This window comes from Balaenoptera musculus, chromosome 12 (genome assembly GCF_009873245.2).
Source record: "Balaenoptera musculus isolate JJ_BM4_2016_0621 chromosome 12, mBalMus1.pri.v3, whole genome shotgun sequence".
Taxonomy (NCBI): Eukaryota; Metazoa; Chordata; class Mammalia; order Artiodactyla; family Balaenopteridae; genus Balaenoptera; species Balaenoptera musculus.
The window spans coordinates 10,333,332-10,347,972 of record NC_045796.1 but is presented as its reverse complement, the minus strand read 5'-3'; the positions used below and the strand labels follow the sequence as shown (position 1 = coordinate 10,347,972).

The 14,641-nt window shown below is 40.0% G+C and overlaps 1 protein-coding gene across 1 annotated transcript in view; it reads right to left on the bottom strand.

The window, feature by feature from the left end:
• Nucleotides 1-2,872: 2,872 nt before the first annotated feature.
• The window catches only part of TMEM242 (transmembrane protein 242), a 54,641-nt gene continuing 42,872 nt past the window's right edge, over nucleotides 2,873-14,641 (bottom strand). Inside the window, exon 4 of the mRNA XM_036872067.1 lies at nucleotides 2,873-3,797. Coding sequence (XP_036727962.1) covers nucleotides 3,699-3,797 — 99 coding nt within the window. The 3' untranslated portion in view covers nucleotides 2,873-3,698. The remainder of the gene's footprint in view (nucleotides 3,798-14,641) is intronic.

Sequence of the window (14,641 nt, the reverse complement as noted above, 5' to 3'; positions counted from 1 at the left end):
GAATGGCTTTTACCCTCTGTCATTAAGAACGTTTATACGGAATCTTGTTTTTTGTTTGTGTTTGTTTTTTTACTATGGTTTTGTTTTCTTTTTTAGTAAGTGATCTTGCCTCACCAAAGGCAAAAGGCCTCACCTAGCTTATGTAAGAAATATAAATTAAGGTCCTGAATCACTCCACTAGTACTTGGGCAGAGAAGTTGAACTCTGCGTGCTTCTTGATAACTGTGCTACTATCATTTTCTCCAAAACTGAGTCATCTGCCGTCAGACAAAATCTGCTAACAGCCTCACTCATTGTTACAAGATTAATGTCACTGCTTGCGGGAGATGCTTCCTTTCCTCTTCTAGACTCACAAAAGCACAGCCTTTGATAATTAATCCTGATAACACCAACACAGAAACCCAAATACTTGATATATAACTCAGTGACTCGGCAGAAAGGAAAAACATCTCACTTGCACTTGATAAAATTCTATAAAAATGTGTATTTTGCTAACTTTCATGAGAAATTTAACTATTTGGAGAAATTTTATATTTTCCCTGGCTCATTTTCATTTGTACTTAAATGTTTGTTTTAAAGAAGATACAGAACCAAACCTAGGAGAGATTAAATTTTGCCCCAAGTGAAATTGCTAAAGTCAGTGAATTTTAATTAGCTTTATCCCCATGGGCTTTCCCCACCACCCTCCCCCCCTTCATTTCTTTTACGTTCCTCTTAGGGTATAAGGATTAATTTGCAAGCCGAGTCCCACACTATCCGTGAGACTAAGCAGAATGTACGACAAGCGAGGTGATCAGGTGCCCCCTTTTTTTTTTTTTTTTTTAAATTTTTATTTATTTATTTTTATTTATTTATTTTTAATTTATGGCTATGTTGGGTCTTCGTTTCTGTGCGAGGGCTTTCTCTAGTTGTGGCAAGTGGGAGCCACTCTTCATCGCTGTGCGCGGGCCTCTCACTATCGCGGCCTCTCTTGTTGCGGAGCACAGGCTCCAGACACGCAGGCTCAGTAATTGTGGCTCACGGGCCCAGCTGTTCCGCAGCATGTGGGATCTTCCCAGACCAGGGCTCGAACTCGTGTCCCCTGCATTAGCAGGCAGATTCTCAACCACTGCGCCACCAGGGAAGCCCCAGGTGCCCCCTTTTGCCCGAGCAGCTGAGGCAGGTTTTTTCCAGCGTCAGCGCGTTGGAGGGAGGAGGGTCACCTGCGGTCACACCTCGGCTCTGCGGGGCCTGGGCAGCGGCTTGCTGTCTCTCCCGTCATTAGGATCCTTGTTTCTTGTAGAGAGAGGCCGCCGGGCGTCTTGTGCCCTATTTTTCATTCCCAGTTTGTTCAGAAACTGTATTTTCTTGACTCTGAAAACAGCAGCCGCCCATGGATACGTTTTTACAGGGCAGCAAGAACCTACCAGAATAGGTGTTTGTTTTTCCCCTTGAATGAATCCTGAGGCCCTGGAAGTCGCCCCCTGCCCACCACGGTCTCTCTATATGCTCCACGCTGCTTTCTCCAACAGCCTGGCGCCAAGACTCTAAAGCTTAACGTTCAACCAGTGTAAGCAGCGTTCTTACGGGAGCTGCCTTAACGGTGGCTTACACGTGAAATGGAAATGGCTTGTGTTACCCATCCTTTAACAAACTTCTAGTGCCCAGCCTCTATGAAATGGATTGCTTATGGCAAGATAATGTCTGTTCTATTCCTTTTTAAGTCTGTGAAAAATGTCATCCTGGTTGATGATAGGGTGATTAAAACTCTTTATGCTTCAGGAGATAAATGTGATTATGTTTGTCATACTCTACCCAAGATGAAGACAGCGAAGGAGGCAAACTTGAAATTCCATAACATTTCCTCTCTTCCATATCCAGGAACATTCAGAACTCAGTACACAGATGGTACTTCACATAAAGAGTAACATTATCTGTTAAACACTTTTCCTTTCCATTAACCAGTTTAACAATATGCCTCTGGTATAAAAGGAATAGACAAATGACTACATCTTCTGATATCTGAGTTCTGACCGTAGAAAAAAAATCACTTTAGTCAGTCATATTGCTTTTCTTTTAACTTTCATCTTTGTTACTTCATTTTGGCTTTTAAAATGCAACTGGAGCCTATGCTTGATACCTGTTTTAGGGAATCTGTCCCCATCAACCTTTCCTCAGCAGGTGATTCACCATCATTCTTATGGGGGGGTCCCCCGCCATCCCTCAAGGACAACAGACGCATATGGGAAGGGTTCTGCAAACCTTAGGCACGTCACACAAACATGCACTCAAACATTCCTTCCTTTAGGCTTCCAGTGGCACAGCCACCACCCACCTAGACTCAGACTCGTAATAGGGACAAAAACCTGTTCAGTTTTCCTCCCGATTTCCTTCCTTCATTGCATTCAAAGACTAGAGATATTTTGTTGTTAGCAGAGATTTAGTTAAAAATGAAAGGTGGGTGAAGAGTTTTTGCTACTCCACATACCCTGAGATAAATTTCACAATCCTTTTCTTTCAGTCTTGGATTTTAAACAGGTTACATATGAATCCCAGGTGCTGATTACACCTGTTTAATTAACAATACAGCAATTTTAACAGGATAACACAGTCCAGAGAAAAATGTTACGTTAGGCACTTGACATTTCATTTAAAACTTTTTCTTAACACTAAAAGGTTTCATTTTAACAGATAAATTTCAAATGTACTTTTTTAAACTGATTGCTAATTAGAGCCTAAGCAATTATAAAGAAAATACACAATGATATTCAACCAGAGGTTAATTTTCTGGTCATACTGTGACATGTTAAAGTACTTTTCTTAAAATTTTAATTTACCTGAGACTCAGTTCTCAGGTATCTTTTTGGTTAAAAATATTTGTTAAGATAGGTGATAATTGGACTATTTTTATATTGACAGACAACTGAAATAAAGCTATAAACTGTCAGTCAGTGTTTAGGGACCCAGAACCAACTTGTCAAAAAAGTACATTTTATACCCATAATATCACTATTTTCGCATGATTATCCTTTCAAGTTATCATAACCTGTTACCGGCTTCTTGTCTGAGAATTTACAGGGCCTAAGGTGAGGCTGTCAGGTAAATGACTAGCATATACAAATCAAAGACTGTGTTCAGGACAAGAGAGCCACACCCACTGCCTGATGGACAGGATTCACCCATTAACCCGTCACTTTGGAGTCTGCCTAACAACCGGAGCAAGTCCTCCAAGTTCTGACAGCCACATACGGACAAGAAAGGCTGTTGAAACTTATTTAATTAGACATTGAGGTACTACTGCTGTTAGGAGTCTGTTTATAAAGATTTTCCATCATACATTATAATTTTTTTTTCAGGTAAAAAACTTGGTTTCAACTGTTACAGTCATAAAAGTATTTCCCCTGGGATTTCCTCCACATAGAGAAGGTATCCACATAATTATTTTTAAATAGTCTTCCTAACTTTGAGAAAACTTTGCCCTCCCTCCAACACCCGCCCCACCCCCATATGAACATAACCAAATCAGTTGTAAAGTACAGCACACAGAAATGACTGTCGGCCTTCTATGAGGACACTGAATGCCATCCACCCCACAGGTTCACTCAACAATCTGCATGTGTTCCTGAGGAGAAATCTGTTGAGTCCCTTTGCTGTTGTGACATCTCCAAAGCCAGCTTTTCCCGTAACAATCGTTCTGGACTTCACCCACCATGCTTATCTCATTTGGATTTCAATGCTTCCTCCCATTCAACAGCCGATTCAGAGTTCTTGGGAATTGCTGGAAATATTGATTGCATTTTACTTCGAAAGTCTTTTATCTAAAAGATGAAAAAAAATCAGTCATCAGATGTTAAAAGATGGGGAAAAGAGCCAAAGCAATTAGAGACGTACCCTGTTGCTGACCGACTGATACGTCATTGCTGTGGATACCGGGCAAAGGAAGACCAACAAAAGGTAAAGACTGTTCTCGCTGCCTTGAAAGACAATGAAACATACCTCTTTTCTTTTTCCAAGTATAAGTCTATTGGGCCTTAAATAACATAAAACTCCACTCTAAATCTGGAAGGCAACATGCTCTAAATTGTCAACCCTCAATGACATTTATTTCCTACCAGAAGAATGGTATGTGCTGTTGGGCTTCATATATAAAGATGCAGCTGAGAATGGGATTTCTATCTAAATAAACATACTGAAGCCATTCAAACTTAAAGAATTTGGGGGCCAGAGGGAAGGAGTGGGGAGAAGTAACTTAGTAGGGGGTAAATAAAGAAGGAATCAATGAATGGCAGATAGAGTAGAATGTTTTTATGTGCCAGACAGTGTTGAAAAATCTATGTAGAGGTTTTCTCAGCAGAGGGTGATTTGGAATCCGAGAGTCAGAGCAGGAGGTTGGAAGATCTTGACATGTAGTGTTAGCTCCACCTAAGTGCACACCACCCTGAGCGAGGGGAACACTAATTTATGGGAGGTGGATAATCTTTACCTGAGATAATACTAGATCCACACTCTTTGATTCATTCTTTTCACTCACATGGTCCTGTTCTGAAGACAGTATTTCAGAAGCACTACAGCAGGGCACTGCAGTGTTCTCATCAGCCATATCCCAACCATTATTTCCCAAGGATACAGATCTCCTCAGTCAGATTTGTGAAGCACCCTGGACTCACAGCAAAATGTAAGTCATTCTTGGAGTGATTTTTGAGAGTCGGCTAGTATTTTTTTTTTCTTTTTTTATCTTGATGCTTACTTATTTCAATTTGAAGCTGAATCCTTGTAGTGTTTCCAAATTCAGGTGGTGCATCCTGTTGGGACTTGTAAATTCCTAGTCATTTATTCCAGTCATTGTAGCACCATTTTAGCACAGACCCTGGTATCAGATACACCTCTCTGTTCAAAGCCCAACTCCACTGCTTGGGAAATCTGCTTATTCTCTCTAAGGGGTAGTTTCCATGTGTGCAGAATGGAGATAATTACCTGCTTACAGAGTTGTGAGGATTAAGTGAGATAATGTACATAAAGCACAGCACCTGGTAGCACTCAATATATATTAGCTATTGTCACTACAGCATCATCAAAATGTACTGTGTTCCAAGGACAAAGGTCATATGGATATGAATATTGTGGTATGTTTGTCAAAAGCATTAATTTATAGTTATATCATTTCGGTTTAAATATTCTGATACTGGAAGACATATAAGGTTATCCATCATATGTAGTCTGGAGGAGGTCCATGACCATCATCTCTGTGTTTGGGTCTCACACACCAGTCTTGAAGACACACACACACACACACACACACACACACACACACATCCACGACATGTGTGTCTCTCCTTAACCCCCTCTTCCATGCAGCTCTAGTACGTAGTGTGATGAAAGGTTTTCAACTAAAGGCAGTACTGTATCCCTGACTGGAAATGTAGTTCTAAATAGCAGTTCTTGAGTAGAGAATCCTGACAATTTGGCTGTCACAATCACAGGGGATTACTGTTTGCATTGGGGGTGTGTGGGGACGTGGGGTGGTGCTAAATGTCTAGGGTGGCCAACAAAAAGAACTGCTTTGTCCAAAATCCCAAGAGCGCCCCCCTTGAAGAATCTTGCATGGGCTTTCTCAGTTGAAAGACATCTCTGGCCAGGATCTGCAACGTGCTGCTTGGTTCTTTCCCTTCACCTTTCTGGTTGAGCATCTGTTACAACTGAGCCTAATGACAGAGGTTTCCAGTGGGGTATCAGACAGCCAGGACATGAACAGAATCATTTACCATCCCACCTTCTCAGGAATCTGGAACAAGGTCAGTCGCTGAGAAGGCAGAGGCTGGGACACTCACATGAGGCCTGGGTAGGAGAGTGCCGAGTGGCTGCTCCACTTCAGCATGGGGGCTTGTGTTCCCATTTCCTCCTCTTGGCCCCATTTTTTTTCTTTCCTCTAATTTCCCAAGTATTATGTACTTGTTTCCCAGGGTCATAAGTGAGTAACTGGACCACTAGAAGGAATCATATCTGAAAAATAGCCAACTAGGAACAGACAGGCTTCAGAGCAAGGTGAAGGAAGGGAGACAAGTGGGATAAAGAACACCATTTAGTCCTCTTTAATTTTACAGCTGTGGAGGAGTTCAGTCAACATGGCAGAGAAGAAAGACCTTGAGCTCACCTCCTCTCATGAGCACACCAAAATCACAACTAAGTGCAAAACAACCATGGACGAAAAGATCAGAACCTACCAGAAAAGATCTTCTACAACAAAAGACGTAAAGAAGGAACCACAATGAGACGGGTAGGAATGGTGGCCTGGTACTACAGTTAAGTCCCATATCCCCAAGTGGGTGACCCACAGACTAGAGAATAATTACACTGCATAGGTTCTCCCACAGAAGTGAGAGTTCTGAGGCCCATGTCGGGCTCCCTAGCCTGGGGGTCCTGCACTGGGAAGACGAGCCCCCAGAGAATTTGGCTTTGAATGTCAGTGGGGCTTAATTTCAGGCGTCCCAGAGGACTAGGGAAATAGAGACTTCACTCTTAAAGGGCACACACAAAATCTCACATGTCCTGGGATCCAGGACAAAGGCAGTAATTTGGTAGGAGCCTGGGTCAGACCTACCTGCTGGTCTTGGAGAGTCTCCTGGAGAGGCAGAAGGCAACTGCAGCTCACCTTGGGGACACAGACACTGGTGGCAGCCATTCTTGGGAGCTCCTCCTACCACTTGGACACTGGTGCTGGTGGGTGCCATTGTGGAATCCTCCCTCTAGCTCATTAGTGCCAAGACCTGACCCAGTGCTGGGATGCCTCAGGCCAAGCAACTAACTGGGTTGGGGACACAGCCCCACCCATCAGCAGACAGTTGCCTTAAGACCTTGTGAGCCCAGCTGCCTTTAGACATGACCCTGTCCACCAGAGGGTCCAAGACCCAGCCCCACCTACCAACCAGTGGGAAGGCATCAGCTCCAGAATCTCCTGGGCCTGCCCCAGCCCTCCAGGAAGCCTGCTCTAGCCTCTGGACCAGCCTCCCCACCACCAGGCCAACACAAGCTTTGGGACACCCTGGACCCTGGACCCAACTGGGTCAGGAACACCCCCACCCAACCAGCGATCTGACACCAGCTCTAAGACCCTTGGGCCCTGTAACCAGACTCCAGGACCAGGCTCTGCCTGCCAGTAGTCTAGCATTAACGCCAGGACCTGGCTTCATCCACCAGTGGGCAGACAACAGCCCCAGAATCTGCTGGACCCTGACTCCACACACCAGTGAGCCAGCACTAGCCCCAGGGCCCCCTGAGGTTCTGCAGTCAGCTGCCTCATGACCTGGCCCTGTCAACCAGCAGTCAGCAGCTTCCGCACAAGGCAGGGTCTGGCAACTAACTGGACTGGGGGCCAACCAAACCTACCAGACCACCCCCCCAGTCAGCCTGTCACAAGAGAAGGACCAACCATAGGGGGAACTCCTAGAGCATATGGCTTGGGTGATAAGAGGGGATTGTGTTGCTGGGACACAGGGTATCTCCTACAGAAGGCCACTTATCCAAGGTTGGGAAATGTAACTAACCTACCATATACATTAAAACAAAAAAACAAAACAAACAAAACAAAACAGGCAAAATGAGGTGACAGAGGAACATGCTCCAGACAAAGGAACAAGGTAAAACCCCAGAAGAAGAATGAAGTGAAGTGGAGACAGGCAGTCTACCCAAGAAAGTGTTCAGGGTGTAGTGATCGTTAAGATGAACAAAGAACTCGGGAGAAGAATGGATGCCTAGAGCAAGAAGTCAGAAGTTTTTAACAAAGAGTTAGAAAATAAAGAACCAAACAGAGATGAAGAATACAATAACTGAAATGAAAAATATACTAGAAGGAATCAACAGTAGACTAAATGATACAGAGGAACAGATCAGTGAGCTGGAAGACAGAAAAGACAGAGTAGTGGAAATAACTGATGCTGAACACAAAAAAGAATGAAAAGAAATGAAGGCAGTTGAATGCATTACTGACCAGAGACGTATCAGTATGTTTTTAGAGAGTGATACAATTAACATCACTGTGCGAAGCTGTTACAGCTTAAAATTGATCAAGGTTCAATATACAACTTATGATTGTTGTTATCATTCACATTTTGCTCCGTTAGGTTTTTGTGCCAACCCTGTGTATATTACAAATGTAAAATTTTCAAAAATGATGCATCATGAAATTTTGAGTGAAGAAGAATTTTTTGGTGAATTTTATGCAGATACTTTCTCTGACTGTCCTAGCGACATATATCGACTGGTGTCTCAGAAGATGATAGTTCTTCAGAATACAGTTCTGATTCAGATGATGTGAATATAAGACCAAAAAAAGACAAAAAACCTTAGTGATTGATTCTGATACAGAAAGTGAAAATAAAACTCATGGTGCTGGAGAATGCTCCTTTGCTACTACAAAAGAGTGGACTGAAGACAATATTTCATGAAAATTAGAAGACTTTACAGGTGTGTCAGGTTTAACTACTGAATGTAATAACCCACAAAGTGTTAGTGAAATAATAACAATTACTTTTTGGCCAGCCAAAATAAAAATTGCTGGCCACAGGCGTTAGTTTCTGCAAAAATCCCCCAGTCACATGCTAATATTTACATTATAGGGGTCCCTGAAGGAAAAGAGAGAGAGAAAGGGGCTGAGAACATATTTGAAGACATAATAGCTGAGAACTTCCCTGACCTGGGAAAGTAAACAGCCATAGACATCCAGAGAGTCCCATAAAGGATAAACCCAAAGAGAAACATACCAAGACACATAATTAAAATGGCAAAAATTAAAGGTAAAGAGAGACTATTAAAAACAGCAAGGGAAAAGCAACAAATAACATACAAGGGAACTCCCATAAGGCTATCCGCTGACTCTTCAGCAGAAACTCTGCAGGCCAGAAAAGAGTGACACCATATATTTAAAGTGATGAAAGGGAAAAACCTACAGCCAAGAATACTCTACCCAGCAAGACTCTTGTGTAGATTTGATAGAGAGATCAAAAGCTTTACAGACAAGCAAAAGCTAAAAGAGTTCAGCACCACCAAACCAGCTTTACAGGAAATGTTAAAGGAACTTCTCTAAGTGAAAAAGAAAATGCCACAACTAGAAACATGAAAATTACAAAATGAAAAGCTCAATGGTAAAGGCAAACATGCCATAAAGGTAGGAAGTCATCCACACACAAAGCTAGTAGGAAGGTTAAAAAACAAAAGTAGTAAAATCATCTATATTCACAATAAGCAGTTAAGGGATACACAAAACAATTAGATGTAAAATATGATATCAAAAACAGTAATTGTGAGGGGAGAAGAGTAGAAATGCAGGGTTATTAAAATGCATTTGAAATTAAGAGATCAGCAACTTAAAACAAATATATATGTAATACGTATATTATATATATATATATAAAACAACTATATATATACATATATATATAAAACAACTATGTATATATATGTATCTCACTATATAAAAACCTCATGGTAACCAAAAACCAAATTATCTATAATAGATATACACATACACAAAAAGGAATCCAAACGTAACACTAAAGATGGTCTTTTTTTTCCCTTCTTTTGTTCTTTTGTGACTTGATGACTTACAAAAGCAACTTCCAAATAATTAACAAAATGTCAAAAGAACATACATATCAATAATTACCTTAAATGTAAATGGAAGTGTTCCAGTTAAAAAACAGAGTGCCTGAATGGATACAAAAACAAGACCCATATACATGCTGCCTACAAGAGATCTGAAGACACACAGACTGAAAGTGAGGGGGTGAAAAAAAGGTATTCCATGCAAATAGAAATCAAAAGAAAACCAGGGTAGCAATACTTATATCAGACAAAATAGACTTTGAAATAAAGGCTGTTACAAGAGACAAAGAAGGACACTGCATAATGATCAAGGGATCAGTCCAAGAAAAAGATATAACAATTGTAAATATATATGCACCCAACATAGGAGCACTTAAACACATAAAGCAAATATTAACAGACATAAAGGGAGAAACTGAGAGTAACACAATAATAGTAGGGGACTTTAACACCCCACTTACATCAATGGACAGATCATCTAGACAGAAAATCAATAAGGAAACACTAGCCTTAAATGACACATTAGACCAGATGAACTTAATTGATATACACAACATTCCATCCAAAAGCAGCAGAATACACATTCCTTTAAAGTGCACATGGATTGGGATAGATCTATCTCCAGGATAGATCACGTTTCCACAAAACAGGCCCTGGTAAATTTAAGAAAGTTGAAATGATTTCAATCATCTTTTCCGATATGAACACTATGATACTAGAAATCAACTACAAGAAAAAAACTGCAGAAAACAAAAACACGTGGAGCCTAAACGATATGCTACTAAACAACCAAACACTAAACAACCAATGGATCACTGAAGAAATCAAAAGTAAATTAAAAAATACCTAGACATAAATGAATACTAAAACACAATGATCCAAAACCTATGGGATGCAGCAAATGCAGTTCTAAGAAGGAAGTTTATTGTGATATAGCTTACCTTAGGAAACAAGAAAAATATCAAATAAATAACCTAACCTTACACCAAAAGGAACTAGAGAAAGAAGAACAAACAAAACCCAAAGTTAGTAGAAGGAAATAAATCATAAAGATCAGAGCAGAAATAAATGAAATAGAGCCAAAACAAAAAACAAAAACAAACAAACAAAAAACCCCAGGTGAAAAGCTGAAAGTATTTCCTCTAAGATCAGGAGCAAGACAAGGATGTCCACTCTCACCACTTTTATTCAACATAGTACTGTAAGTCCTAGCCACAGCAATCAGAGGGGAAAAAGAAATAAAAAGAATACAAATTGGAAAGGAAGAAGTAAAACTGTCACTGTTTGTAGATGACATGATACTATAAATAAAAAAAAATCCTACAGATGCCACCAGCAAACTACTAGAGCTCATCAATGAATCTGGTAAAGTTGCAGGATACAAAATTAATATACAGAAATCTGTTGCATTTCTATACACTAACAATGAACTATCAGAAAGAGAAATTGAGGAAACAATCCCATTTACCACTGCATCAAAAAGAATAAAATACCAATGAATAAACCTACCTAAGAAGGTAAAAGACCTGTACTTGGAAAACTATGGCAGTGATGAAAGAAACTGAAGACAACACCAACAGATGGAAAGATACACCATGTTCATGGGTTGCAAGAGTTAATATTGTTAAAATGACCATACTACACAAGGCAATCTACAGACTCAGTGCAATCCCTATCAAGATACCAATGGCATTTTTTTCACAGAACTTGAACAAATAACTTTAAAATTTGTATGGAAACACAAAGGATCTCACATAGCCAAAGCAATCTTGAGAAAGAAGAACAGAGCTGGAAGAATCACACTCCCTGTCTTCAGACTATACTACAAAGCTACAGTAATTAAAACAGTATGGTACTGATACAAAAACAGACACATAGATCAATGGAACAGAGAGCCCAGAAATAAACCCATGCACCTATGGTCAATTAATCTATAACAAAGGAAGCAAAAATATACAGTGGAGAAAAGACAGCCTCTTCAATAAGTGGTGCTGGGAAAATTGGACAGCTACAAGTAAAAGAATGAAATTAGAACATTCTCTAACACCACACACAAAAATTTTAAAATGGATTAAAGACCTAAGTGTAAGACTGGAAACTATAAAACTCCTAGAGGCAAACACAGGCAGAACATTCTTTGACATAAATTATAGCAATATATTTTTGGATCTGTCTCCTGAAGCAAAGGAAATGAAAGCAAAAATAAACAAATGAGACCCAGTTAAACTTAAAAGGTTTTGTACAACAAAGGAAACCATCAACAAAACGAAAAGACAACCTACTGAATGGGAGAAGATATTTGCAAATAATATGACCGATGCAGGGTTAATATCCAACAAATATCAACAGCTCATACAACTCAAAATTTAAAAAAACCAAACAACCCAATTAAAAAATGGGCAGAAGAACTAAATAGACATTTTTTCAAAAGGACATGCAGATGGCCAACAGGCACATGAAAAGATGCTCAACATCCCTAATCATCAAGGAAATGCAAATCAAAACTACAATGAGATACCACTTCACACCTGTCAGAATGGCTATCCTCAAAAAGGACACAAATAACAAATGTTGGCAAGGATGCGGAGAAAAGGGAACCCCTGTACTCTGTTGGTGAGAATGTAAATTGGTGTAGCCACTGTGGAAAAAAGTATGGCGGTTTCTCAAAAAACTGAAAATAGAACAATCATATAACCCAGCAATTCCATTCCTGGTTATATATCTGAAAAAAACAAAAACATTAATTTGAAAAGATACATGCACTCCAATGTTCATAGCAGCATTATTTACAATTGCCAAGATATGGAAGCAACCTAAGTGTCCATCAACAGATGACTGGATAAACATGATGTGGTATATATATATACAATGTAATACTAATCAGTCATAAAAAGGAATGAAATTTTGCCATTTGCAACAACATGGATGGACTTTGAGGGCATTATGCTAAGTGAAATAAGTCTGACAGAGAAAGACAAATACTGTACGATATCACTTATATGTGGAATCTAAAAAATACAACAAACTAGTGAATATAACAAAAAAGAAAACAGACTCAGATACAGAGAACAAACCAGTGGTTACCACTGGGGAGAGGGAAGGGGGGAGGAGCAATATAAGGGTAGGGGATTAAGAGGTGCAAACTATTATGTACAAAATAAGCTACAAGGATATATTCTACAACACAAGGTATATGGCCAATATTTTATAACTATAAATGGAGTATAACCTTGAAAAATTATGAATCACTATATTGTACACCTGTTACTTATATAATATTGTACATCAACTATACTTCAATGAAAAAAATTTTTTTTAATTTTACAGCTGTGGGAATGGAAACCCAGAGTCTTTACTTACACCCTACTTATAAACAGGGCCTCAAGTTGCTTTCAACAGTAGGGCTCATAGAAAGTTTTTAAGCTTATACTATTTATAGTATATGGATAGTAAATGAAAACCTTCAGTTTTTTCCACCTGTTTCAATTGCTGATATGCAGATCAGAAGTGCTGGTCTTATCAGTGATACTCTAGTACAGGCCAACAGAACATTCCCCTGCTTAAAAATGTGCTTGACAAAAGATTTAGGGATTGAGTACATTTAAGCAAAAATCGTTATAAAATAAATGTACTGAATTCCACAATAATAATTACAGCTATTGCCACAAAACCATCCCCCTACCCTAACACCTCAAAAGTTTGGTGAAGATGGGGCATTCTGGGAACTTAAGTCTCCATCTAGCAACTCAGCTTTACTCTGAAGCATTTTCCAAACTCTGGGACCTCTTCCCTGCAGTCCTCCTCTTTCCTCTTTCATCTCTGACCAGGGAGAATTTTTCCATGATTATGGACCACAAACCTACCCTTCTGAACAGGGCCACTCTGTACTGCACAACTCCAGGGGCTGCTCTCCACAAAGACTAAGACACAAACGGCACTCCCTAGGCAATGAGCCCACTGCTCCAAGAACCGCATCCTTAGGTCCCAATGTTTGTGTCCAACAGTGCTGGGTTGTAATATTATCAGAAACTACCACTCTCCAAAGCAGCAGTTCTCAAAGAGTGTTACGACAACTGGAAAATGTATTACAAGTAATTTGTCACTAACATGGACATTCTGATTGACTTTTTAGATATTAAAATAGATTCACGACCATGTCTCCAATAACATTTACTACTCTCATTCACACCTCAACAGCTTTTTGAAGGGCGATTTAGCCGGTACGCCAGGAGTGAAACATGGGATACGCTGTACATTTACCATGCGTGTCTTGGCAAGGAAAAAACAACACGAAAACTTCTGGTCTAACACATAGTGTGCTGAAAAATTACTTAAAAGCTGAGGCTATGCCCCCAATTTAATTTGAGAAAACCCTTACAGCATCTACTCTAATAAATAGACAGCTATTGGAATTAAAAGCTTCAAGTTTTAAAATGTCTTTGCCATTGACTAGCTCATTTAGCTTCAGTTTTCTCACTTGCAGGTACAGGACTGCTGCCAGCCTCGGTGCTGAGGTTAGAATAATGAACGCTTTATAAGACCTACTGACGAGAAAGCCTTTGGATATGTCAATAATTACAGTGCCAATGGTAATTCTGAAGAACCTGGAAATACAGCTTCTTCATAAAACAGAATAAGACTATAAATGTTCCCTGAACAGGAATAACAATGTCTGCCATTTGAAATCACCTATATGCCAGACACCATACCAAGCAGTAGGCTTTTATTTAGTCTTCACAATTCTGTGTGGCAGAAATGAGGACCACCACTTTACATATGAGAAACCAGAGGTCAGAGAGGTTAACCCACCCATGGTGATCTGGTTTATGAGTACAATTGCCTGACTGATATCCAGGCTCTTTCCCCACAACCACCCTGGTTCTGTGACCTGGAAAGACAGGGCACCTCTACAACCTCTACTCATGTGCCAGCTTTCAATAAAAATGACTTAAAAAGCCTATAATATGTATCTCTTGCAATGGTGACCATGTTATTGAGAATGCTATATGGCAGATTATTACCAATGCTCACTGATAGCCAGTACTCATCTGCTTCTAGATACAGG